Source organism: Paroedura picta, chromosome 3 (assembly GCF_049243985.1).
Source record: "Paroedura picta isolate Pp20150507F chromosome 3, Ppicta_v3.0, whole genome shotgun sequence".
NCBI classification, from domain to species: Eukaryota; Metazoa; Chordata; class Lepidosauria; order Squamata; family Gekkonidae; genus Paroedura; species Paroedura picta.
In genome coordinates, this window is record NC_135371.1 from 9864680 (window position 1) to 9889552 (window position 24873).

The 24873-nt window shown below is 46.8% G+C and overlaps 1 protein-coding gene across 1 annotated transcript; it reads left to right on the forward strand.

Moving 5' to 3' along the window:
• Positions 1-1251: 1251 nt before the first annotated feature.
• LOC143834432 (uncharacterized) lies at positions 1252-24832 on the forward strand. Its single transcript, XM_077331267.1, is given in 9 exon segments — positions 1252-1429; positions 1982-2068; positions 3104-3230; positions 4497-4610; positions 6164-7423; positions 7426-8471; positions 21616-23218; positions 23875-23970; positions 24190-24832. Coding segments are annotated over 7 exon segments (4218 nt in total). The 5' UTR covers positions 1252-1429; positions 1982-2041; the 3' UTR covers positions 23916-23970; positions 24190-24832.
• The last annotated feature ends 41 nt before the right edge of the window (positions 24833-24873 follow it).

Genomic DNA, 24873 nt, shown 5'->3' on the forward strand with positions numbered 1-24873 from the left:
GCGTTTCACTGACGCGGCTTTTTCGGCGGCATGCACCGAAGCTGCAGCCGGTTGCAGTCGGCTCCGTGCGTTATCCGTGATTTTAGTCGCCGCCATTCCACCCCGAATGTGCGCTAAAACCCCCGTGCATAATGGGTCCAAGCTGAACAAATTCTGACTGGGTGATAAATGTAAATTGTTCAGGTTATTTCCTCACACTTTTTCCTCCAGTTAAGATATTGCTACAAATCAAAATCCCAGTATTACCTGCAATATTTTTTTACCATTAAACCCAAGATGATTCTGGCAGGAGCAACCAGACTGGAGCAAGAACAATGCCTAGGTAACAGCCCTGGATATGAAAAGACATTTTAATAAATCAGAAGCATCAACAGGTAAGGCAGGTAATGCACAATTTAAAACTAAAAGGCCTGTCAAGCCCTATTGTTATTCCAAACTGGCCTTTAACCTCCCCCTAGTATATGCGGCTTTTTTTACATTTCACGGGCGGAGGGGTCCCAAAATTATTTTGTTGTTGTTGTTGTTAGGTGCGAAGTCGTGTCCGACCCATAGCGACCCCATGGACAATGATCCTCCAGGCCTTCCTGTCCTCTACCATTCCCCGGAGTCCATTTAAGTTTGCACCTACTGCTTCAGTGACTCCATCCAGCCACCTCATTCTCTGTCGTCCCCTTCTTCTTTTTCCCTCGATCGCTCCCAGCATTAGGCTCTTCTCCAGGGAGTCCTTCCTTCTCATGAGGTGGCCAAAGTATTTGAGTTTCACCTTCAGGATCTGGCCTTCTAAGGAGCAGTCAGGGTTGATCTCCTCTAGGACTGACCGGTTTGTTCGCCTTGCAGTCCAAGGGACTCGCAAGAGTCTTCCCCAGCACCAGGGTTATACTATTTCGTCAAAAGTCATGCATTCCCTGGATGAAAACTGCAGAAGCATAAAACACAACCCCTGTGATACTTCCGGGACTACCATAAATGTTCATCAACCCCCGAAAACTGACACAGGGATCACTTCTGCCGAGCCTCCAGCGTGGCTATCGGGCTTCTGCTTTCTTTTGCCACTTTCGGCTAAGTATATGAAGGGAAGGCCGTGCCGCGCAGGCCGCCCACCCCCCAAAAGCCCCTCGTCTCCGTACTACCCCGTTGCAACGCGGAGGACAAGAGGGAACTACGCTTCCCAGAATCCTCTGCCGCTTGCCCGGTCAAGCCACTGCCGTTCCCAGATCCTCTCCTCGCGCTCTTGGGAAATGGACGGAAAGAGGGGTGCGGGTGGTGCCTGGGCTCCAGCGCGTCCGTAGGCGAGCGGACGGGGCGGGCAGGATTGCACCCGCGCCGGGGGAGCTGCTGAAGCCCACCTTGCAAAAGCTGGTGAGCTGCGCGAAGCCACAGCTGGAGGAGGAGGAGGTGGAGGTGGGGTGTCTTTCCCGCGACCTGGCAGGTGGGCATCGGCTTGACCCGTTTGCGGAAAGGAGAGGGTGGAGGCTGCCCTTTGGATCTGTCTGTCCTTGCTGAGATTCCCTGCCGCAGTTCTGGAGGCCTCGCTTCCAAAAGGAGGCGGCAAAATGGAGAGGGAGCAGAGGCGAGAGGTAGGGGCAGGGGTAGTCAAGCTGCAGCCCTCCAGATGTCCCTGCCTGGCAGGGGCTCCTGGGAATTGTAGTCCATGGACATCTGGAGGGCCGCAGTTTGACTACCCCTGGATAGGGGTGATCCAGGCCCGGGGACCAAGCCCTGCGAGGAAAGATGGAGCCCACCTTGCTAGGTGCGTTCCTATGCACCCTCTCTGGCTTAAAGGGCCTAGCTGTGCTTCCCAAAGACTTGTCACCTAACATTTGGGGGACAGAGAATTTGATGGGGGGTCGATGCTCCTGCTGCATTGCTTCTTCTGTTCCTCCTTGTGTCATTTGCCACAAAGACCGGTCCTTGAGAATGGGATATTGGATAAAGGCGTCCTCCCACCCACCACAACCTTTTGATTTTCTTGCTATCACAGAGTGCAGAACGATGTCGGTCTGTCAATCTGGATTGCCCCCCTCTTCTAAGGAGACGTGAAATGATTACATCAGAGGAGACCATGCAGGTAGGAGATGGCGGCTGGGGTGTCCGGTGAGAGGGTGTAAGACCAAGATGTGATGAAGAGGGACAAACACAAAAAGACGGCACCTGGTTCTTTCTTCTGGACCCTTTTAAAATAATGTTTTTTGAAGGGCCAGACCAGGTAGACTCAAGAAGCAGCATTCTAAGTACTATTTCAGAGGGCAGCTGGAGGGTCCTGTTTTTAGCATTCCCTGCAGATGGTAAATCAGCACATCGGGGAAAAGAACTAAACAGAAACTTTCTTGTCCTGATAAGCTAGCTAGCTGCATGCAGGAAGCTTTTTAATGTGGGAAGCTTTTTTAAAAGCCCCCCCTCCCCCAAGTATCTCCAGTCTGACTTGATAAGAATTCTACCAGCAGAGATCTGCCCGAGCTGCTTTTCAATTTGTAAAACTCAAAGACAGTTTTTTATGTATCCAGAAGACCCCCTTAGTTTTAATCACTGTTGCCTCTTTCACTTGGATCTCTAATATCAGCGTATCTGGTGGTCTTTGCAATTAAACTTGTGCTTCTGTTCTGAAAAGTACTATGACCCATTTCAAATAAAACGAAATACATCTAGTTCTTCTAATCCATGTAGGTTAAAACGGAAAGTTTGTACCACTTCCAAAGCATGTTCTAACCATAAGTAGCAATCAAACACCTTCCAGGTCAGGTGGTACATGGGGAGCCAGCATGGGATAGCGGTTAAGACCAGCAGCATCTCAGCTGGAGAGCCAGCTTTTATTCCCCCCCCCTCCTCTTCCTCCACATGCGTCCAGCTGGGTAACCTTGGGCTCCTCACAGACCTGATAGTGCTGTTCTCTCAGAGTAGTCCTGTCAGAGCTTTCTCAGCCCCACCTACCTCACAAGATGCCTGTTGTGGGGAGAGGAAGGGAAATGGATCGTAAGCCGCTTTGAGACTCCTTCGGGTAGTGAAAAGTGGAGCATAAAAGTCAATTGTTCCTTCTGTCTAGATCAGCTCTGAGGCATTTTGTGGGGAATTATAGATATAGAATGAATGTTCCTTATCTTTGCAGAGGCCGGTGACTTTTGAAGATGTGGCTGTGTATTTCACGGCTGGGCAGGCATCTCTACTAAATCCAAGCCAAACAACCTTGTATAGGAATGTCATGGTAGAAAATTATGACAACGTGGTTTCATTGGGTAAGGATCCTGGTTCTTCATTTTGAGAGGGGATGGGAAATGTTGCCTTCCACTGTCCTTCACATTTTCCAATTAGGATCGTCTTCTCTGTTTACATAGATTTCTTGCTTGCTTTATGCACAGGTCTGCAGATACAAACCTATGAGTCCGGCTGTCGGCCCATCTTGCTCAGTACTGTCCACTCTGATAGGCAGAAGCTGCCCGGAGTCTAAAGCTAAGAAAAATCTCCCCCAAATCCTGCAGAGATCCTTTAACTGAAGTCAGGAGTGGGGGACAGGAGGCGATTGGCTGGCCGCCGGACAGACAGGCAAGCTGGTTGGAGGAGGAGGCAATTAAGGCGGGACAGCCGCCCTGAGTGGGTGTTAAGCGCTGAGTGGCATTTAAGCCATGAGACCAGCTCCTCCTCCATGCCCTTCCCATAAATATTAAGTGGAACAGATATCATTTTATTCTCCCAGGAAATCCCTCTGGTAATGCTAGAGTCATGATTAGCCCGAGGCCTATTTTGAAATCCTTTCTCCGCTTGGAACATCGTCTCTGAATGAGTCTCTGAGAAGGTCATTTTCTTGACCCGGGTCATATTATAGTATGGTTTTGAAGAAGGTCTCCAAACTGTGTTCATCTCATAAAATCCAACATAATCCTAAAAACATCATAAAATCCAAACCCCCTTAGTCCTCAAAAATTCCCTATCAACAGCCAACAAGGCAGGAACAATATAATATATAACTTCACTTGACGCTTCAAAGCCCCTATAACACCAGTTTGGGTCCCGATCAAGACTGGTGATAAAATAACCAGGGATGATGACCAACATCGGGGCCCAGTCCTAGTACCCGGCCTGAGAAAACTGGGGTAGGGGGGGAGACCCGATCTTAACCCCAGGATCTCAACCTGGCCGTAACCAAACACTTGGCGGAAGATGAGGGGTAACCACCAAAAATATCTCTTTGATTGCCTGCTTTATCAGGCCTGCTTTGTAAAGCCAGAGGTTGACTTACACAATTGTTCCTGAGTGATTGTTCCACTTGTGGAACGAAGTTGGACTCCAGAGGCACCTTCAAGACCCGCAAGTATCATTTGGGGTATCACTTTTTGTGTGCAGGTATGCTTTCTTCAACTACCGTGTCTTACAGATCTGTGTGCTACTCTTTTTGTCCTGCAACCCAGTCACTGGGAGATAAAAGCACAACATGCAAGAATAAAAGTCCTCAAAGAAATAAAAAACAATGCAAATGTTGTGCTCTTCTACATTTCTCTTCCAAGCAGGATTTCTGGATCCCAAGCCGGAGCTCATTGCCCAGCTGGAAAATGGAGATGAGCCGTGGGTGCTGGATTCGGAAGACTCAGAAGAAACTAAACTTGCCCACACCGGCTCAGGTAAAGGGGTTTTGGGGTGGACCCATCCAAGTTCCTACTGTTCTTGCAGAACATGGAACTCATTTGGAATACAGTCATGATCTATAAGGATGATGAAGAAGAAGAGTTGGTTCTTATATGCCACTTTTCTCTACCCAAAGGAGTCTCAAAATGGCTTACATTCGCCTTCCCTTTCTTCTCCCCACAACAGACACCCTGTGAGGGAGATGATGCTGAGAGAGCCCTGAGATTGCTGCTCAGTTAGAACAGTTTTATCAGTGCCGTGGCGAGCCCAAGGTCACCCAGCTGGTTGCATGTGGGGGAGCGCAGAATCAAACCCACCTTGCCAGATTAGAAGTCCACACTCCTAACCACTACACCAAGCTGACTCTCTAGAAAATGAAGCTAGACATTTCATTCTCTAAAGGTGAAATGGTTCAAATGGGCCCAGGTGATGATCCGAAGATTCCTGGAATAACTACCTGCTCCCCTTGAATATGCCTAAGTGAACATGTCTCGAGCAGAGGTATTCCTGATGTGGGGTGAAGATGTAAGTGCCGCTAAAAAAGATTCTTCTGTGTGTCCCCTCCATAAGGGCAACCCTTGCTCACTCTCCTCGGGGTCTGCCTGACAGGCCTTGGGTCCACCTGACAGGCCTTTACGTCTCCCGGGAAGGAACCAGCTAAGCCTCCTGTTTACCGGTTGCTAGGCAGCATCCCTGAGGCCCTCCAGATGGCTCCTGCATCTGATATTTTATTAATATTTGTAAAAAAGTATATCCCCACCTCTCAATCAGTGAATTTCTGAGGTAACCAAGTTCTCCCCGTTTGCCTCAGTATGTTACTTCTTAGCTGTTTTTTTTGGTCTTCTGCCCTGAGCACTATTTTCTCCATAATACTTTAGGATGTTCGTTGTTTTAATGGCCAGGATTGTTTGGGTTTTTAATGACCATTGTAATGGTCTGCCTTGAGTTGTAGGACATCTGAAGCAGGCCTTTGGAGAGGTGATCACTCACATTTCCAAATAAATATGTTGGTGTCACAGCAGTTTTCCACCAAGTATTGCATATCTGATACTGCTGAATGGTTCTATGGTGCAAAATATATATACTGTATGTTTATATATATATATATACATACATACATACATACACACACGTATATATATACACGTATGTTTATATACACACACACACACACACACACACATATATATATATATATATATATATATATATATATATATATACACACACATATACATGTATATATACACGTATATATATACATGTGTGTATATATATATATATATATATATATATATATATATATATATATATACACACACACACATACATACACACACGTATATATATACACGTATATATATACACGTATATATATATATATATATATACACGTATATATATATATATACACGTATGTTTCTGTACATCTAGTGGTACAAAAAAGGTATAGTGTGAAAGAAAGTCCAAAACTAACTAGAAATGCCTGCCCATGTGCAAATGTTTGTCCTGTGTTTCAGTGTTTCTTATCTGTTTGCCTTTTATCCAGGAAGTGAGTTTGAGAGGCAAAACACATGTCATGTGCGTGAGAAGTGTTTTATTCAAAAACTGAATCTTGCCAGGCATCCCCAAAGCCACAAGGAACATAAACTGAAGGGGGAGAACCACGCAGGGGAGAAATCTTATAAATGTCTGGAATACGGGAAGCAGTTTTCTCAACAACTGGACCTCATGAGCCATGAAGAAATCCACACTGGAGTGAAGTGCTATAAATGTCTGGAGTGTGGGAAATGCTTTGCTCACCATTTAGGGTTGGTGAAACACCAGACCGTGCACGAAGGAGAGAAACCCTATCAGTGCTTGAACTGCAGTAAGCGTTTTGCGTGCCCATCGTACCTCACAAATCACCAGAGAATCCACACTGGAGAAAAACCTTATAAATGCTTTGAGTGTGGAAAATGCTTCTCTCAACAAGCTTATTTAATGAACCATCAGAGACTTCACACAGGAGAGAAACCTTACAAATGTATGGACTGTGAGAAGTGTTTTGCTGACTCCTCAACCCTTGCAAAGCACCAGAGAGTTCACACTGGAGAAAAACCCTACGAATGCATGGAGTGTGGAAAATGTTTTGCATACCGCTCTGCTTTCTCGGTGCATAAGAGAATCCACACTGGAGAGAAACCCTATAAATGTTCAGAGTGCGGGAAGTGCTTCGGTCGCCAATCCCATCTTGCGAAACATCGAAAAACCCACACAGGGGAAAGAAGCTATAAATGCACAGTGTGTGGGAAATGCTTTGCCGACAAGTCTACCCTTGTGACTCACGGAAGAGTTCACACTGGAGAAAAACCTTATAAATGCTCTGAGTGTGGAAAATGCTTCTCTCAACAAGCTCATTTAATGAACCATCAGAGACTTCACACAGGAGAGAAACCTTACAAATGTATGGACTGTGAGAAGTGTTTTGCTGACTCCTCAACCCTTGCCAGTCACCAGAGAGTTCACACTGGAGAAAAACCCTACGAATGCATGGAGTGTGGAAAATGTTTTGCATACCGCTCTGCTTTCTCGGTGCATAAGAGAATCCACACTGGAGAGAAACCCTATAAATGTTCAGAGTGCGGGAAGTGCTTCGGTCGCCAATCCCATCTTGCGAAACATCGAAAAACCCACACAGGGGAAAGAAGCTATAAATGCACAGTGGGAAATGGGAAATGCTTTGCCGACAAGTCTACCCTTGTGATTCACGGAAGAGTTCACACAGGAGAGAAACCATATGAATGCACAGTGTGTGGGAAGCGTTTTGATAACGTTCAGCTTGTATGAAGCACCAGAAAATCCACACGGGAGAGAAACCTTATAAATGTTCAGACTGTAGTAAGTGTTTTACTCATCGTCCAGATCTTATGATCCATCAGAGAGTCCACACTGGAGAGAAACCCTACAAATGCCTGGAATGTGGTAAAAGTTTTGGTTACAAATCTTATCTTGTAGTTCATCACAGGCTCCACACAGGGGAGAAACCTTACGAATGCTCAGAATGTGGGAAATGTTTTGTTCGGCATTCGGACTTTGTGACACACCAAAGGATCCACACAGGGGAGAAGCCATATGAATGTCCACAGTGTGGCAAATGCTTCACACAACAAACCCATTTAGTGATACACCAGAGGGTGCACACAGGGGAAAAGCCCTATGAGTGTGTCAAGTGCAAGAAATCTTTTTCTCGTTGCTCCAGCTTTGCGAAACACCAGAGATTCCACACGGGAGCGAAACACCAGAGATCCCACACGGGAGAGAAACCTTATGAGTGCCTGCAGTGTGGGAAACGCTTTGCTCAACAGACAAACCTTCGGCAGCACAAAAGAGTCCACACTGGGGAGAAACCTTATCAATGCTTGGAGTGTGGGAAAACGTTTGCTAGCCAGTCCAACTTTTCAGGACACCAAAGAGTCCACACGGGGGAGAAACCCTATAAATGCTTGGAGTGTGGGAAGTGCTTTGCTCAACACCCAAAACTAGTGATTCACCGGAGAGTCCACACAGGAGAAAAACCTTACCAGTGTCTGGACTGTGGGAAAAGCTTTGCTCAACGGCCCCACCTTGTGATTCACCAGACAATCCACACAGGAGATAAAAAGTGTCCGTGTTCAGAATGTGGGAAAAGTTTTGCTCTTAAATCTCTCCTCGTTAGCCATCAACGAGTCCACACTGGAGAGAAACCTTACAAATGCTTGGAGTGTGGGAAGGGTTTTGGGCAAAGGTCCCACCTTGAGACTCACCGTAGAGTTCACACCGGAGAGAAACCTTATAAATGCCCTAAGTGTGGAAAGTGTTTTTCTCAGCGCTCCCATGTTGCGGGTCACCAGAAGGTCCACATGGAAGGCAAACGAAAGCAAAGATCCCGTTCAGGTGAGATATGTTCACCACATTGTGTGTTCTGGACATTTTAAGTGGAGGGGGATGATTTGGGCATGGAAGTGTGGTCTCTGTTGTGATTTTTTGCATTGTGCAGGGGATTGACTAGATGACCCTTGAAGTCCCTTCTTACTCCGTGATTCTATGGTTCTATGTGTGTTATAGAGACCTGGAGAGTGGTATGTCTACATACTTAACACACAGGGATACATTGCAACCCAGTTGGTTGAGAACAACGTTTGGCAACAATGCTATACCGGAACTATATACAATGTTTTATTTTCGCGCATTAGAATCATAGAGTTGGAAAGGGTTTCCTGGGCCATCTAGCCCAACCCCCTGCACCATGCAGGACAACCACAACCCTATCTCTCATCCACTGTCACCTGCCGCCCCCTTGAACCTTCACAGCATCAGCCTCTCCGTCAGATGGCTATCCAGCCTCTGTTTAAAAACCTCCAAAGATGGAGAAGAGACCACCTCCCGAGGAAGCCTGTGCATTGCCATGCGCAGCGCTCATTGGCATGGGAGAACATAAAAGGGAGCTGTCGCAGAAACTGTTAAGGTTGGGCTTAAGCACTTTTGATGTCTGAAGTGTTTGGGGTTCACCCCTCTAAACTTTGTTCCCGATTCCAGCTCATTTCCTTTGTTGATAGAATCCAAAAGGAACGGTGGGAACTGAGCTGAGCCACCAAAACCTTGCATTGTTGAACATGTGCAGCAAAGGAAAGGGTTTTCTAAGGTAAAAAGATATTATGAAGAGGCAGCTCAGGTTTGCTTTTAGGATAAAACAGGAAGCCCCACCTCCTCTTTAGTGCCGCATTTCAGTGTGCAAGGAATATCTCGTCAGCTCCTCCCATCAGCAACAGTACAAAGTCTGGTTGATCAGAAATGGACTGCTGGAGGCTCACCTACATGTACGTCCCTTGCTAATTTTCTCTTGTCTTTTCTTTTACTTCCAGGGCATCCTTTGAAGACTGAACGTCCTTCCCCTAAGGGTTGAAAACATCAGAAAAGCCAGCCAGGAAGGAAAAGCTAATGAACAGCTTGCTGGTGGGGGAAAAGATTGTGAAGATTTTCACATGACCCTTCTAGATCGGATGTTATTCGTTGTTGGCCCAATTTCAAGTAAAGAAAAATGGGGTCCGTGGACCCTCAGGGATCCACAGGAGCTCCTGCGGGGGTCTGTGGCCTTTCCATTCCTGCCTTAATGGACTAAAGCCACAAGCTGGGGAATCAGCCACTTCCTGTGCTCCCCCTCCCCTCCTCCGGAGCGTGAGTTCTCCCATGGAGCCTTTGCCTGGGAGGGGGCGGAGCCTGGATGCCTCCTCCCACTTTAAACCCCTTCCTGTTTCTCCCTTCTCAGTCCTCCTCCAACCTGCCTGTTAACGTGGGCAGTGATGTCACTTCTGGTGACATATCATTTCCGGGAGTGGCAGGGAGGCGTGGCCAGCCAAAGCCTGAGAAATTATTTCAGGAGCTCCTCCATGGTTAAAAGGTTGAAAAAGGCTGCATTAATGAGTTGTCTCTGAATTGCAAAGGTCCACATTTTTTTCTCATTCTTTTCACTGCACAATCTTCCTCGGCTTTGGTTTATTTTTACATTCAAAGCTGAGCTCTGTTTGCTCCCTCAACTGATATAGCACCTCAGCACCGCTGAGGTGCCTAGACTCCATTGAAAAAAGCAGTTTCCTTCCAAAGCAGCCCAACCATGCTATGCTAACCCGATGCAGTGTTCTTGGGGCATGGGTAGACAGTAAGCTAAATGTCGGCAGACAGTGTGATGCAGAGGTGTTGTTGTGAGGTCATATCCAACCCATCACGACCCCATGGACAATGATCTTCCAGGCCTTCCTGTCCTCTACTATTCCCCGGAGTCCATTTAAGTTTGCACCCACTGCTTCAGTGACTCCATCCAGCCACCTCATTCTCTGTCGTCCCCTTCTTTTGCCCTCGATCGATCCCAGCATTAGGCTCTTCTCCAGGGAGTCCTTCCTTCTCATGAGGTGGCCAAAGTATTTGAGTTTCATCTTCAGGATCTGGCCTTCTAAGGAGCAGTCAGGGCTGATCTCCTCTAGGACTGACCGGTTTGTTCGCCTTGCAGTCCAAGGGACTCGCAAGAGTCTTCTCCAGCACCAGAGTTCAAAAGCCTCAATTCTTTGACGCTCGGCCTTCCTTATGGTCCAACTTTCACAGCCATATATTGCAACTAGGAAGACCATAGCAGAGGTAGAAAAGGCGAATGCAGCCTTTGGGGTCTATCAGTAGAGGCATAATGTCCAAATCACAAGATGTATGATAAGGTACATAATTTCCACTAGCAGCTGGTTACTAAAACGGGTGTGTCTTAAATGGCAGGGGGAAATCCATTTGCAGCCAGTTCCTAAAAAGGCAGTTTGAAAACGGCCCACCCCTGACATAAGCTATCCTTTGTGAAGGAGCAGGATCCACTGATCCGAGAAGGTTGGATAGATGCAATTGATTCACTTGACAGAGAGAGAAAGAGAGAGAATTCAATGAGATAGAAACAGACTGGAAAAGTGGGCGGATGTGAACAAGATGCAAATCAACAACAAAAAATGCATAGATTCAAGTTCCCATTGAACTTGAATTCAAGTGGGTCATCGTGTTGGTCTGAAGCAGCAAAAGAAAACAAAAGCAGAGTCCAGGGGCACCTTTAAGACCAACAAAGATTTATTCAAGGTGTGAGCTTTCGAGTGCAGGCACGCTTCCTCAGACTAATGCTTGAACTCGTGCCTTCAATAAATCTTTGTCGGTCTTAAAGACGCCACTGGACTCTGATTTTGTTTTGTTGGAATAATGCATAGTTCTACCTCTGGGTAATGAAAATGAGATGCTCGCGTACCGAATGGAGATACACTTTTGGATAGCAGATGACATGAACATGATCTTGGGGTACGGGTGGACTGTAAGCTAAATCTCGGAAGACAGTGTGATCCAGTGGTAAACAAGGCGAACACAGCCTTGGGGTGTATCAATAGAAGCATCACATCCAAATCACAAGATGTCCTAGTTCCACAGTACACTGCATGATTCAGGCCCTACCTGGAGTATTGGGTGGACAGAGTGGAGCAGGTACCAAGGAGAGCAACAAAGATGGAGACCGGGCCCTGTGAGGAAAGGCTGAGGAACTTGGGCCTGATCCGTCTGGCGAAGAGGCTAAGAGGGGACACGATGGCTTTCCTTAATTATTTAAAGGCCAGGGCTTCCAATAATGGCTTTAAATTATGGGAGGAAAGGTACTGACCAGATCTTGGAGTAGTTCAGCAGTGAAATCAACTGCGTAGGGAAGCAGTGACCTCCCCCACCGTGACAGTCTTCAAGCAGTGGTTGGAAAAAGATAGGTCAAGGAAACTTTAGGCCCATCCTGCCTTTAGATGGCCCTTCCATTCTCTGGGCTTCAAATGTGGTGCATCTGTGAAGTTTGTAATGTGATGTCCCATAAAGTGGGACAGTACGAAATAAATTTTAAAAACTTATACTAATAGAGTCAGGTGTGTAGCCATATATTTGTACCAAGTGTGAGTGTCACTATTTTTCAGTGTTATGTGAGTGTGTGGGTTCTAACTGCCTTTAGCATCAGTCTGGTCAAATCCTAAATCCCAAGCTGCAAAATCTGTCAGAGTAGCCATTTTGGTCAGGGTTCCCCTGTTTGAAAAAAGCAAAGAGGTGGGTGTATTTCCCAACAGGCTACATCCAATGAGTGGTCCCTGTGACAAATCTGAAAGACCCCTGCTATTTGAGCCGGGATCACTGCTCCTAACCAGAAATATCCCTAAACTTCTAGCCCAAAAAGAGAACATATTCCAAAGAAGGGTGTGGGTACCAAAAAAAAGGACTTCTCTAAAAGGAGAACATTCAGTAACCCTACATTATTATGGCAATAAACGCAGGCCAGATATGATTTGAGAGCACGTAACTGGGGGAGAGGATGTCATTTGAGCCTTCCAGTTTTCCAGAATTATTACTACTACTACTACTACTACTACTACTACTACTATTATTATTATTATTATTATTTTAGACCGCCCTTCTCCAATAGGTCTCAGGGTGGTTTACAACATAAACAGTTAAAACACAATAAAATCCCCATAAAAACCCCAATTAACATCAACAACAAATTACATAAACATATAAGCGGCGGTGGTCACAATTCTGATCTTAGTTACCTGACTTCCCCCCAAGTTCAGCCTGGTGGGGAGAATAATATTCAGCAGAGGGTGGAACCAATACAATAGATCTAACAATGATCTCGATGTTAGAGAATCTTGTCCCTTCTCTCTATGGTGGGTTTCCAGGGAACATAAATATGTGAAGTGATGCAAGATCAGGCCAGCAGCCTGTCCAGTTCAACGCTCCTTCCTCCCCAAGTACTTTCCCTGTATTTCCAGGAATTTCTGAACTCAGAGCCAGTGTGGTTAAGAACAGAGGAATGTAATCCGGAGAACCAGGTTTGTTTCCCTACTCCTCCACATGGAGCCAGCTAGGTGAAGCTGGGCTAGTCGCAGTTCTCTTAGAAATGTTCTCACAGGACAGTTCTCTCAGAGATCTCTCAGCCCCACCTACCTCACAGGGTGGCTGTTATGGGGAGGGCTCTGGGACTCCCTTGGGTAGTGGAAACTGAGGTATAAAAAACCCCCAGCTCTTCTTAAATATAAAGAGTGATTCAAGTGTTGGTCTGAAGCAGTGCAATAAACACGGAGTCCAATAGCCCCTTTAAGACCAACAAAGATGATTCAAGGCATGAGCTTTTGGGTTCAGGCTCTCTTCCTCAGACGAAATGGAACAAGGACCACAGGAGTACAGAGACAAAGAAAAGGTAAATAGCGGCAAGTTACTAAGTTGTGTCACAGTATTCAAATTATGCAGCACGGTGCCTATTTTAGCTAAGAATTCCCATACTTCATACTGTGGATGACACCGTTTACTAATGGCACTTTAAAAACTCCGTGTACATCTTAATATTATCTGGTTCCATATTTAATGGTGTCCACTTTGGATTTAGGGCAACTCTAATGTTCAGCATCTTTTCCATCTCCTCAGGAAACACAGGCCAATATTTCCTTGAATACTTCTCTCTAACATGCTTTAAAACTTTATGACACCGTTTACTGATCTGCCACCAATTTCCTCTCTCCTCCTCGCTGTATATCTTATCTTAACACCGCCCGTGGCGCCACGGGCGCCACGGACTAAATAAACCGGTAAGACGTTCTGAGGTGGGATGTGTCCATGATGAGGAAGGGTCCGGATTTGACCCTTCCTCTGGACAGACAATCGGAGGGACCAATCGGCAGGCGCAAAGCGCCTGCCGTTTGGTCCCTCTGATTCCCAGCCCCGAGCAACTGCGAGCCGCGCGCAGCGCGGCTCGCAGTTGCTTCTTTGCCGCCGGCCTGACACGCCGAGAGGCGCGAAGTCAAGCCGCCGGCCTGGGAGCCTCCGGCAGCCGCGCACAGCGCGGCTGCTGGGGCCTCCCTACCCTCATCACCGCTGAAACAAAAAAAAAATGCTGAGGAGCCACCGATAACAAAAAAAAAAGAACACAGCCCAAAACCGCCGACGAGCCGCGTCAGGAGCCGCCCAGGAGCACCCGTCCTACTGGATCTACTGAACCGAGGAGGTTCGATAGATGGAATTGATTCACTTGACAGAGAGAGAGAAAGAGAGAGAATTCAATGAGATAGAAACAGACTGGAAAAGTGGGCGGATGTGAACAAGATGCAAATCAACAACAAATAATGCATAGATTCAAGTTCCGATTGAACTTGAATTCAAGTGGGTCGCCGTGTTGGTCTGAAGCAGCACAAGAAAACAAAAGCAGAGTCCAGGGGCACCTTTAAGACCAACAAAGATTTATTCAAGGCGTGAGCTTTCGAGTGCAAGCACTCTTCCTCAGACTAATGCTTGAACTCATGCCTTCAATAAATCTTTGTCGGTCTTAAAGACGCCACTGGACTCTGATTTTGTTTTGTTGGAATAATGCATAGTTCTACCTCTGGGGAATAAAAATGAGATGCTCGCGTACCGAATGGAGGATACACTTTTGGATAGCAGATGACATGAACATGAACTTGGGGTACGGGTGGACTGTAAGCTAAATCTCGGAAGACAGTGTGATGCAGTGGTAAACAAGGCGAACACAGCCTTGGGGTGTATCAATAGAAGCATCACATCCAAATCACAAGATGTCCTAGTTCCACAGTACACTGCATGATTCAGGCCCTACCTGGAGTATTGGGTGGACAGAGTGGAGCAGGTACCAAGGAGAGCAACAAAGATGGAGACCGGGCCCTGTGAGGAAAGGCTGAGGAACTTGGGCCTGATCCGTCTGGCGAAGAGGCTAAGAGGGGACACGATGGCTTTCCTTAATTATTTAAAGGCCAGGGCTTCCAATAATGGCTTTAAATTATGGGAGGAAAGGTACTGACCAGATCTTGGAGTAGTTCAGCAGTGAAATCAACTGCGTAGGGAAGCAGTGACCTCCCCCACCGTGACAGTCTTCAAGCAGTGGTTGGAAAAAGATAGGTCAAGGAAGCTTTAGGCCCATCCTGCCTTTAGATGGCCCTTCCATTCTCTGGGCTTCAAATGTGGTGCATCTGTGAAGTTTGTAATGTGATGTCCCATAAAGTGGGACAGTACGAAATAAATTTTAAAAACTTATACTAATAGAGTCAGGTGTGTAGCCATATATTTGTACCAAGTGTGAGTGTCACTATTTTTCAGTGTTATGTGAGTGTGTGGGTTCTAACTGCCTTTAGCATCAGTCTGGTCAAATCCTAAATCCCAAGCTGCAAAATCTGTCAGAGTAGCCATTTTGGTCAGGGTTCCCCTGTTTGAAAAAAGCAAAGAGGTGGGTGTATTTCCCAACAGGCTACATCCAATGAGTGGTCCCTGTGACAAATCTGAAAGACCCCTGCTATTTGAGCCGGGATCACTGCTCCTAACCAGAAATATCCCTAAACTTCTAGCCCAAAAAGAGAACATATTCCAAAGAAGGGTGTGGGTACCAAAAAAAAGGACTTCTCTAAAAGGAGAACATTCAGTAACCCTACATTATTATGGCAATAAACGCAGGCCAGATATGATTTGAGAGCACGTAACTGGGGGAGAGGATGTCATTTGAGCCTTCCAGTTTTCCAGAATTATTATTATTACTACTACTACTACTACTACTATTATTATTATTATTATTTTAGACCGCCCTTCTCCAATAGGTCTCAGGGCGTTTTACAACATAAACAGTTAAAACACAATAAAATCCCCATTAAAACCCCAATTAACATCAACAACAAATTACATAAACATATAAGCGGCGGTGGTCACAATTCTGATCTTAGTTACCTGACTTCCCCCCAAGTTCAGCCTGGTGGGGAGAATAATATTCAGCAGAGGGTGGAACCAATACAATAGATCTAACAATGATCTCGATGTTAGAGAATCTTGTCCCTTCTCTCTATGGTGGGTTTCCAGGGAACATAAATATGTGAAGTGATGCAAGATCAGGCCAGCAGCCTGTCCAGTTCAACGCTCCTTCCTCCCCAAGTACTTTCCCTGTATTTCCAGGAATTTCTGAACTCAGAGCCAGTGTGGTTAAGAACAGAGGAATGTAATCCGGAGAACCAGGTTTGTTTCCCTACTCCTCCACATGGAGCCAGCTAGGTGAAGCTGGGCTAGTCGCAGTTCTCTTAGAAATGTTCTCACAGGACAGTTCTCTCAGAGATCTCTCAGCCCCACCTACCTCACAGGGTGGCTGTTATGGGGAGGGCTCTGGGACTCCCTTGGGTAGTGGAAACTGAGGTATAAAACAGTGGTCCCCAACCTGCGGGCGCGGCCCGATGCCCTGCCGGTCCCCAACCTAATAAAGGTTGGGAGCCACTGGTATAAAAAAAACCCAGCTCTTCTTAAATATAAAGAGCGATTCGAGTGTGTAGCTGTGTTGGTCTGAAGCAGTGCAACAAACACGGAGTCCAATAGCCCCTTTAAGACCAACAAAGATGATTCAAGGCATGAGCTTTTGGGTTCAGGCTCTCTTCCTCAGACGAAATGGAACAAGGACCACAGGAGTACAGAGACAAAGAAAAGGTAAACAGGGGCGAGTTACTAAGTTGTGTCACAGTATTCAAATTATGCAGTGCAGTGCCTGTCTTAGCCAAGAATTCCCATACTGCATACTGTGGATGACACCGTTTACTAATGGCACTTTAAAAACTCCGTGTACATAACATTATCTGGTTCCATATTTAATGGTGTCCACTTTGGATTAAGGGCAACCCTAATGTTCAGCATCTTTTCCATCTCCTCAGGAAACACAGGCCAATATTTCCTTGAAGACTTCTCTCTAACATGCTTTAAAACTTTATGACACCGTTTACTGATCTGCCACCAATTTCCTCTCTCCTCCTCGCTGTATATATATATGCCTTTGTGAACTGCAACTGAATTCGAGGGGTCTCATTGGCTGGTTTAGCAAAGTAGTATCAGAAGGCCTTTATTTGGATGCTGTGACACAGTTGACTAATGTAACAGGATTAACTTTTGCTTATAGATTCCCACTGTCATGAGGGTCAGTTCACAGTCTGAGGAAGAGTGCTTGCCCTCGAAAGCTCACGCCTTGAATAAATCTTTGTTGGTCTTAAAGGTGCCACAGGACTCTGATTTTATTGTTCTCCTTCTCTCTGTGCTCTCACGGTCCCGGTCCCGTTTTGGCCGAGGCGGCGTGTCTGCTGCACTCGAAAGCTCCCGCCTTGGATCGCTCTCTGTGGGCCTTGCAGGTGCCGCTGCGCTCGACCTAAGGAGGAAATCCTGGCCTCTCTTGCGCAGAGGCGCAACCAGCGCGGAGGCTGGGCAGAGAAAGCCCTTCCTTGGGAGCCAGGGGGGCAGCGGCCCCTTGCAAGGCCGGCCCCGCTTCCCTCCCGGGAGGAGCTATCGGGTCCCCGGCACCGAGCCCCGCTTGTGGGAGGAGACCCGCTCGGCCCCCCGGGGAAAAGCCTCCCGCGAGGGGGAAGGAGCTCGTGGGCGACCTGCAGAAGCAGGAGGAGGAGGAGGAGAATAGGAAGGTGAGGGGGAGCCGCTTGGGGGGCTGGCCTTGCAGGGCTTGGTCCTTATTCCGGCTGTGTGTTTACTATGGGGAAATGCCGCCATGCATCTAACAATGTTGTTAGGGTTGGCCGATCTGGGGGTCCCCTTGAATCGCAGGACGCCTCGTTCTCCTGCAGAAAATGGCCGCTGTGGGGGGGGGTCAGGAGTGGGGCATCCCCATACCAACGCCTCCCCCCCCCCTCCCCGCTCGCTAGCGATTTCCCGATCCAGACGGGGCGGCCCTTTGTCCAAGCTTGTCAATTGCTTGTAATAATAGTCGTGGGAGTAGGGGGCGTTGACAATGGTGGCGTTAATCTTTTGCAAATGATGCCTGCTTGGTTTGATCCGCTCCTGATCATGGTTGCGAGGCTGCCTCGATGGCCAGAGGAGGAGGAGGGGGAGCTAGATAGTTCAGACCTCCAAGCACGACTTCAAACGGATCGAACTGGATCATAGCCGAACTTGGGCAAATCCGATTCGAAAGCAAGCAAGCAGCTTCTCTTTGGACTTTCCGTCGGGTTTTAAAGTGTGTGGGGTGTTGGAGAGAAGTCTTCAAGGACAGATGGGACTGTGATTGGTGAGGAGTTGCTGAACATTTGATTTGTCCTAGGTCCAAAATGGATGCTATTAAATAGGGAACCAGATCATATTAAGATGTACAGTGAGCTTTTGCAGTATATAGATGGTAACAGCTGCTGTGGTTTCATATGCATGGAGAAGGGGAAAAAGGAATCAAACTGATCCAATATGCAACAATGCAGAATTTCAAAGGTAGGGTTGCCAGATCTGGGGATCCCCTTGAATTGCAGCGCACCTCCAGACGAAACAGACCCCGTTCCCCGGGACAAAATGGCTGCTGTGGGCGTCAGGAGTCAGCAAATTTACATATATGCTGCACAAGAGAAGATTTTAGAAGAAAAAGGAGCCCAATCATATATCATGTGATTATAATCAGTATAATATTGATTATACTGCTTCCTAAAATAAGATGGAAATAACTGATTTATGGACTGTATATATGTAAATATTGGGAATGATGTAGTATATGGTGTGTGATTTTTTTTAATGTATTGCAAAATTGCAGCCTAGCCCTTTTTACAGCAGTTGTAGGGTTTTTTTTAATAAATGAAAATATATAAAAATAGAGAAATCAAAACGTGAAGCAGGAAAAAAGAGGTCATCTAATCGGACCTCAGGGATAAAAGGCAGATAATCCACCCAATTTATTTTTTATTGACTATATATCTTTATCTTAAAAGAGCCTCTTGTGGCGCAGAGTGGTAAGGCAGCCGCCTGAAAGCTCTGCCCATGAGGCTGGGAGTTCGATCCCAGCAGCCGGCTCAAGGTTGACTCAGCCTTCCATCCTTCCGAGGTCGGTAAAATGAGTACCCAGCTTGCTGGGGGGTAAACGGTAATGACTGGGGAAGGCACTGGCAAACCACCCCGTATTGAGTCTGCCATGAAAACGCTGGAGGGCGTCACCCCAAGGGTCAGACATGACTCGGCGCTTGCACAGGGGATACCTTTACCTTTACCTTTTATCTTTACCTTGCCAGTCTCAGAAGGAGCTCAGAGAACTGTACCTTGTTCTCATTTGTTTCATCCTCACAACATCCTAGTGTGGCAGAAACTCTACATTCCCCACGTCGAAATTTACACGTTTCTCCCCACACTTCTTCGAAACGGTGGCCGTTTGTATATTCTTACTGGTTTAAAATAGGTTATTGGATAAGAGATCCATTGTATTTGAGAATTGACTAATTGGAGGACTTCCCACTGAGGAAAGTGGTTTTCCATTGAAAATGGACATTACCAGGGTGTCGTTCTGGTAGAAGTCCCAACAAATAAAGGAATAAGAAAAGAAAAAATATATGTAAGGAGAGGCTATTCTTGGTTTTGATAGTATTAAGTTTATTATATAGCCTTGGATATAATATATAATATTGGATAGGTTTCTTTTTCTGAGATTGTATTCACTTTTAAGCCGTCCTATTTATCCTGTTATGTCCTAATACCTGAGCATTTAAAACAGTAGGTCTAAGCATGACATAAGTCTATGTCCAGGGGTTTCTGAGATCCGCTTTCAGTAGTTCCTCCTGGTTTGAAATGAGAGATTTTGAAAGCAACTTGAGAGATGTTCCTGTACTGCTTGGCCCACAATCCCGCTTTTATATCTTCAGAACCATCATGTACAGATTCTCCGCTCTCTTTTTCTGACAGATTTTCTGACAATTTTCAGATCCCCAATTTCCTACCATATTCTCTTGAGATATTCCACCATGAAGGCACAATGAGGCTCTCTCAAACATTCCTTTTGTATATTTTTCTGACAGAGTGACGTCCGTCTCTTGTCCTGCGTCGCACCTTCCAGTGGAAGAAAAAATGACTTCCAAGGATCCAGTTCAGGTAGGAAATATTCCCAATGCTAAAAGGTCCACTTCTGCTTTTTCCCTTCCACTCAAACAGATAGGGCCTGCCCATGATCTCCAGGGACTTGAAAACAAGAGTCCCATGGAAGCTCTTCTGCTTGGGACTCTGAGGGAAGAGGAAACATAACCCATTTTCTAAAAGGAAGATTCCATTTTGAGGGCTCCGGCTCCAGCTCTCAATGGCTGCTTGGGACCGAACAGGTGAGGTGGCTTTTGGGTAGCTGAGGCTGACAGTTTCTTCTTGTCGCAGAGACAGGTGACCTTTGAGGATGTGGCCGTGTATTTCACGGAGACACAGGGACCCCTGCTGGATCCAGATCAACGGGCCTTGTACAAAGAAGTCATGATGGAGAATTATGGGAATGTGTCCTCCTTGGGTAAGCCACTTGGTTCCTCATCTAGTAGAAGCAGAAAGACCTGGAAGGGCCTTGGTGTCTGTTGGTGTCTTTCCCAGTCTTTTACGATGGGACACAATCCCCACTTTCCACTACATCATGAATCTTCAGCTAGATTTCCTGTTGTCCTTTATGTTGGAACACAATCCCCATTCTCCTCCAGTGGTGAGAAGGTCCTTTCTGCTACGGGATGGATCTTCAGCTAGATTTCCTGTCCTTCCTCCATCAGAAGACACCTCTCTTAGTCGAAGGGAAACCCTTGTTATCTTTTAGCATGGTACATCAACGAGCAATTGTGTGTATTCTCCAAATAGCAAGTTCATGCTGACCTAGTCTCTTTGTTCCTTGTGAAGGACATTCTGTCTCCAAGCCGAATCTCATCTCCCAGCTGGAGCGAGGGGAAGATCCATGGGTGCCAGATTCCCTGCGTGTCAATGAAACAGAGACCTCCAGCAGCAGCTCAGGTGAGGGGTGAAACAGAGACCTCCGGCAGCAGCTCAGGTGACCCCACCCCACCCCAAAAAAATTGGTGATAGACCTTGAGCTCCACGGAGGAAATTGAATAAGTGAAAAAAATGAATAATTTCACCACACCCACTCCATTGCAGTATTTACACAAACCCCATAGCCAGGTGGGATAACACCCTTTGAACATCTTTGGAGGTTAACCACACACATTCATGTTGGCTGTGTGGACTTGCGCAGGGAGCCCCACAGATGAGATGCTACAAGAGTAAAAAGCATAGCCTGTACGTTCATGGGAGCTCTGTTGTTTTAAGGCAGGGGTAGTCAAACTGCAGCCCTCCAGATGTCCATGGACTACAATTCCCATGAGCCCCTGCCAGCGAACGCTGACAGGGGCTCCTGGGAATTGTAGTCCATGGACATCTTGGGGGGGCACAGTTTGACTACCCCTTTTTTAAGATAATTACATGTGGTAATACATCCCTTCTGCCTCAGTGAATTGAAGGATTCTTTATTTCCATTTTTTAGTTACTCCCATTTTGCAAAGTTCTTTCCATTCCAAGGGGGGAAAAAGCTTCTGTCTTTTTATCTCAGCAGATGATTTGGGGAGTCACCCTGTGTGCCTTCGGGCAACTGAAAATGACGGGAAGCCCTACCAATGCCTGAGATGTGAGAAATCATTTGCTTGCCAGTCGTCCCTAAAGAGCCACCAACGAATCCACACAGGAGAAAAACCCTACAAATGCTCAGTGTGTGGGAAAGGTTTCTCTTCCCAAACTCACCTCTCAAACCACCAGAGAACGCACACCGGAGAGAAGCCCTACAAATGCTTGGAATGCGGGAAATGTTTTGCTCAGCAAGGCCACCTGACATGCCACCATCTGGTCCACACAGGCGAGAAACCCTACAAATGCTTGTTGTGTGGCAAATATTTTTCTCGGCATTTGCTACTTGCAGTTCATCAGAAATCTCATACGGGGGAGAAACGCCATAAATGCTTGGAGTGCGGGAAATGTTTTGGTGCCAACTCTACCCTAGTGTTGCACCAGAGAGTCCACACTGGAGAAAAACCTTATAAATGCTCCGAATGTGAAAAATGCTTCTCTCATGTAGCTCATCTAAAGAACCATCAGAGACTTCACACAGGAGAGAAACCTTACAAATGTATGGACTGTGAGAAGTGTTTTGCTGTCTCCTCAACCCTTGCCAGTCACCAGAGAGTTCACACTGGAGAAAAACCCTACGAATGCATGGAGTGTGGAAAATGTTTTGCATACCGCTCGGCTTTCTCGGTGCATAAGAGAGTCCACACTGGAGAGAAACCCTACAAATGCCTGGAATGTGGTAAAAGTTTTGGTTACAAATCTTATCTTGTAGTTCATCACAGGCTCCACACAGGGGAGAAACCTTACAAATGCTCAGAATGTGGGAAATGTTTTGTTCGGCATTCGGACTTTATGACACACCAAAGGATCCACACAGGGGAGAAGCCATATGAATGTCCACAGTGTGGCAAATGCTTCACACAACAAACCCATTTAGTGATACACCAGAGGGTGCACACAGGGGAAAAGCCCTATGAGTGTGTCAAGTGCAAGAAATCTTTTTCTCGTTGCTCCAGCTTTGCGAAACACCAGAGATCCCACACGGGAGCGAAACACCAGAGATCCCACACGGGAGAGAAACCTTATGAGTGCCTGCAGTGTGGGAAACGCTTTGCTCAACAGACAAACCTTCGGCAGCACAAAAGAGTCCACACTGGGGAGAAACCTTATCAATGCTTGGAGTGTGGGAAAACGTTTGCTAGCCAGTCCAACTTTTCAGGACACCAAAGAGTCCACACGGGGGAGAAACCCTATAAATGCTTGGAGTGTGGGAAGTGCTTTGCTCAACACCCAAAACTAGTGATTCACAGGAGAGTCCACACAGGAGAAAAACCTTACCAGTGTCTGGACTGTGGGAAAAGCTTTGCTCAACGGCCCCACCTTGTGATTCACCAGACAATCCACACAGGAGATAAAAAGTGTCCGTGTTCAGAATGTGGGAAAAGTTTTGCTCTTAAATCTCTCCTCGTTAGCCATCAACGAGTCCACACTGGAGAGAAACCTTACAAATGCTTGGAGTGTGGGAAGGGTTTTGGGCAAAGGTCCCACCTTGTGGATCACCATAGAGTTCACACCGGAGAGAAACCTTATAAATGCCCTAAGTGTGGAAAGTGTTTTTCTCAGCGCTCCCATGTTGTGGGTCACCAGAAGGTCCACATGGAAGGCAAACGAAAGCAAAGATCCCGTTCAGGTGAGATATGTTCACCACATTGTGTATTCGGGAGATTTTTGGGGGGGGGGATCATTTGGGCATGAATGTGGGGTCACTGTGGGTAAGCAGGTAGTTGTGACTTCTGGCATGGTGCAGGGGATTGACTAGATGACCCTGGAGGTCCCTTCCAACTCTGTGATTCTGTGTGTGTTACAGAGACCTGGAGAGTGGTATGTCTACTTACTTAACACACAGGGATACATTGCAACCCAGTTGGTTGAGAACAACGTTTGGCAACAATGCTATACCGGAACTATATACAATGTTTTATTTTCCCGCATTAGAATCATAGAACCATAGAGTTGGAAGGGATCTCCTGGGTCATCTAGTCCAACCCCCTGCACCATGCAGGACAACCACCACCCTATCGCTCATCCACTGTCACCTGCCACCCCCTTGAACCTTCACAGAATCAGCCTCTCCATCAGATAGCTATCCAGCCTCTGTTTAAAAATCTCCAAAGATGGAGAACCCACCACCTCCCGAGGAAGCCTGTGCATTGCCATGCGCAGCAGTCCTTGGCATGGGAGAACATAAAAGGGAGCTGTTGCAGACACTGTTAAGGTGGGGCTTAACCACTTTTGATGCCTGAAGTGTTTGGGGTTCACCCCTCTAAACTTTGTTCCCGATTTCAGCTCATTTCAAAATCCAAAAGGAACAGGGGGAACTGAGCTGAGCCACCAAAACCTTGCATTGTTGAACATGTGCAGCAAAGGAAAGGGTTTTCTAAGGTAAGAGATATTATGAAGAGGCAGCTCAGGGTTGCTTTTAGGATAAAACAGGAAGCCCCACCTCCTCTTTAGTGCCGCATTTCAGTGTGCAAGGAATATCTCATCAGCTCCTCTCATCAGCAACACTACAGAGTCTGGTTGATCAGAAATGGACTGCTGGAGGCTCACCTACATGTACGTCCCTTGCTAATTTTCTCTTGTCTTTTCTTTTACTTCCAGGGCATCCTTTGAAGGCCGAATGCCCTTCCCCTTAGGGTCGAAAACATCAGAAAAGCCAGCCGGGAAAGAAAAGCAAATCAACAGCTTGAGGGTGGGGAAAAAGATTGTGAAGATTTTCACATGACCATTCTAAATCGGATCTTATTAGTTGTCAGCCCAGTTTCGAGTAAAGAAAAACAGGGGGTTCATGCAGCAAATTTCCTCCTATTCATGCAGGGATTCCCAACCAGGGGTCCACAGGAACTCCTGAGGGGGCCGACGGCCTTTCCCTTCCTGCCTTAATGGACTAAAGCCACAAGCTGGGGAATCAGCCACTTCCTCTGCTCCCCCTCCCCTCCTCCGGAGCGTGAGTTCTCCCATGGAGCCTTTGCCTGGGAGGGGGCGGAGCCTGGACGCCTTCTCCAATTTAAACCCCCTCCTGTCTCGCCCCCCCCCCCAGTCTTCCTCCAGCCTGCCTCTTAACATGAGCACCAATGTCACTTTGGGTGACATGTCATTTCTGGGGGTGGCAGAGAGGCGTGGCCAGGTGACACCACTTCCGGGGCTTTCCAAAGCCTGAGAAACTATTTCAGGAGCTCCTCCAGGGTCAAAAGGTTGAAAAAGGCTGTATTCATGAGTTGTGTCTGAATTGCTGTGGTCCACATTTTTTTTTCTAATTCTTTTCAATGCACAATCTTCCTCGGC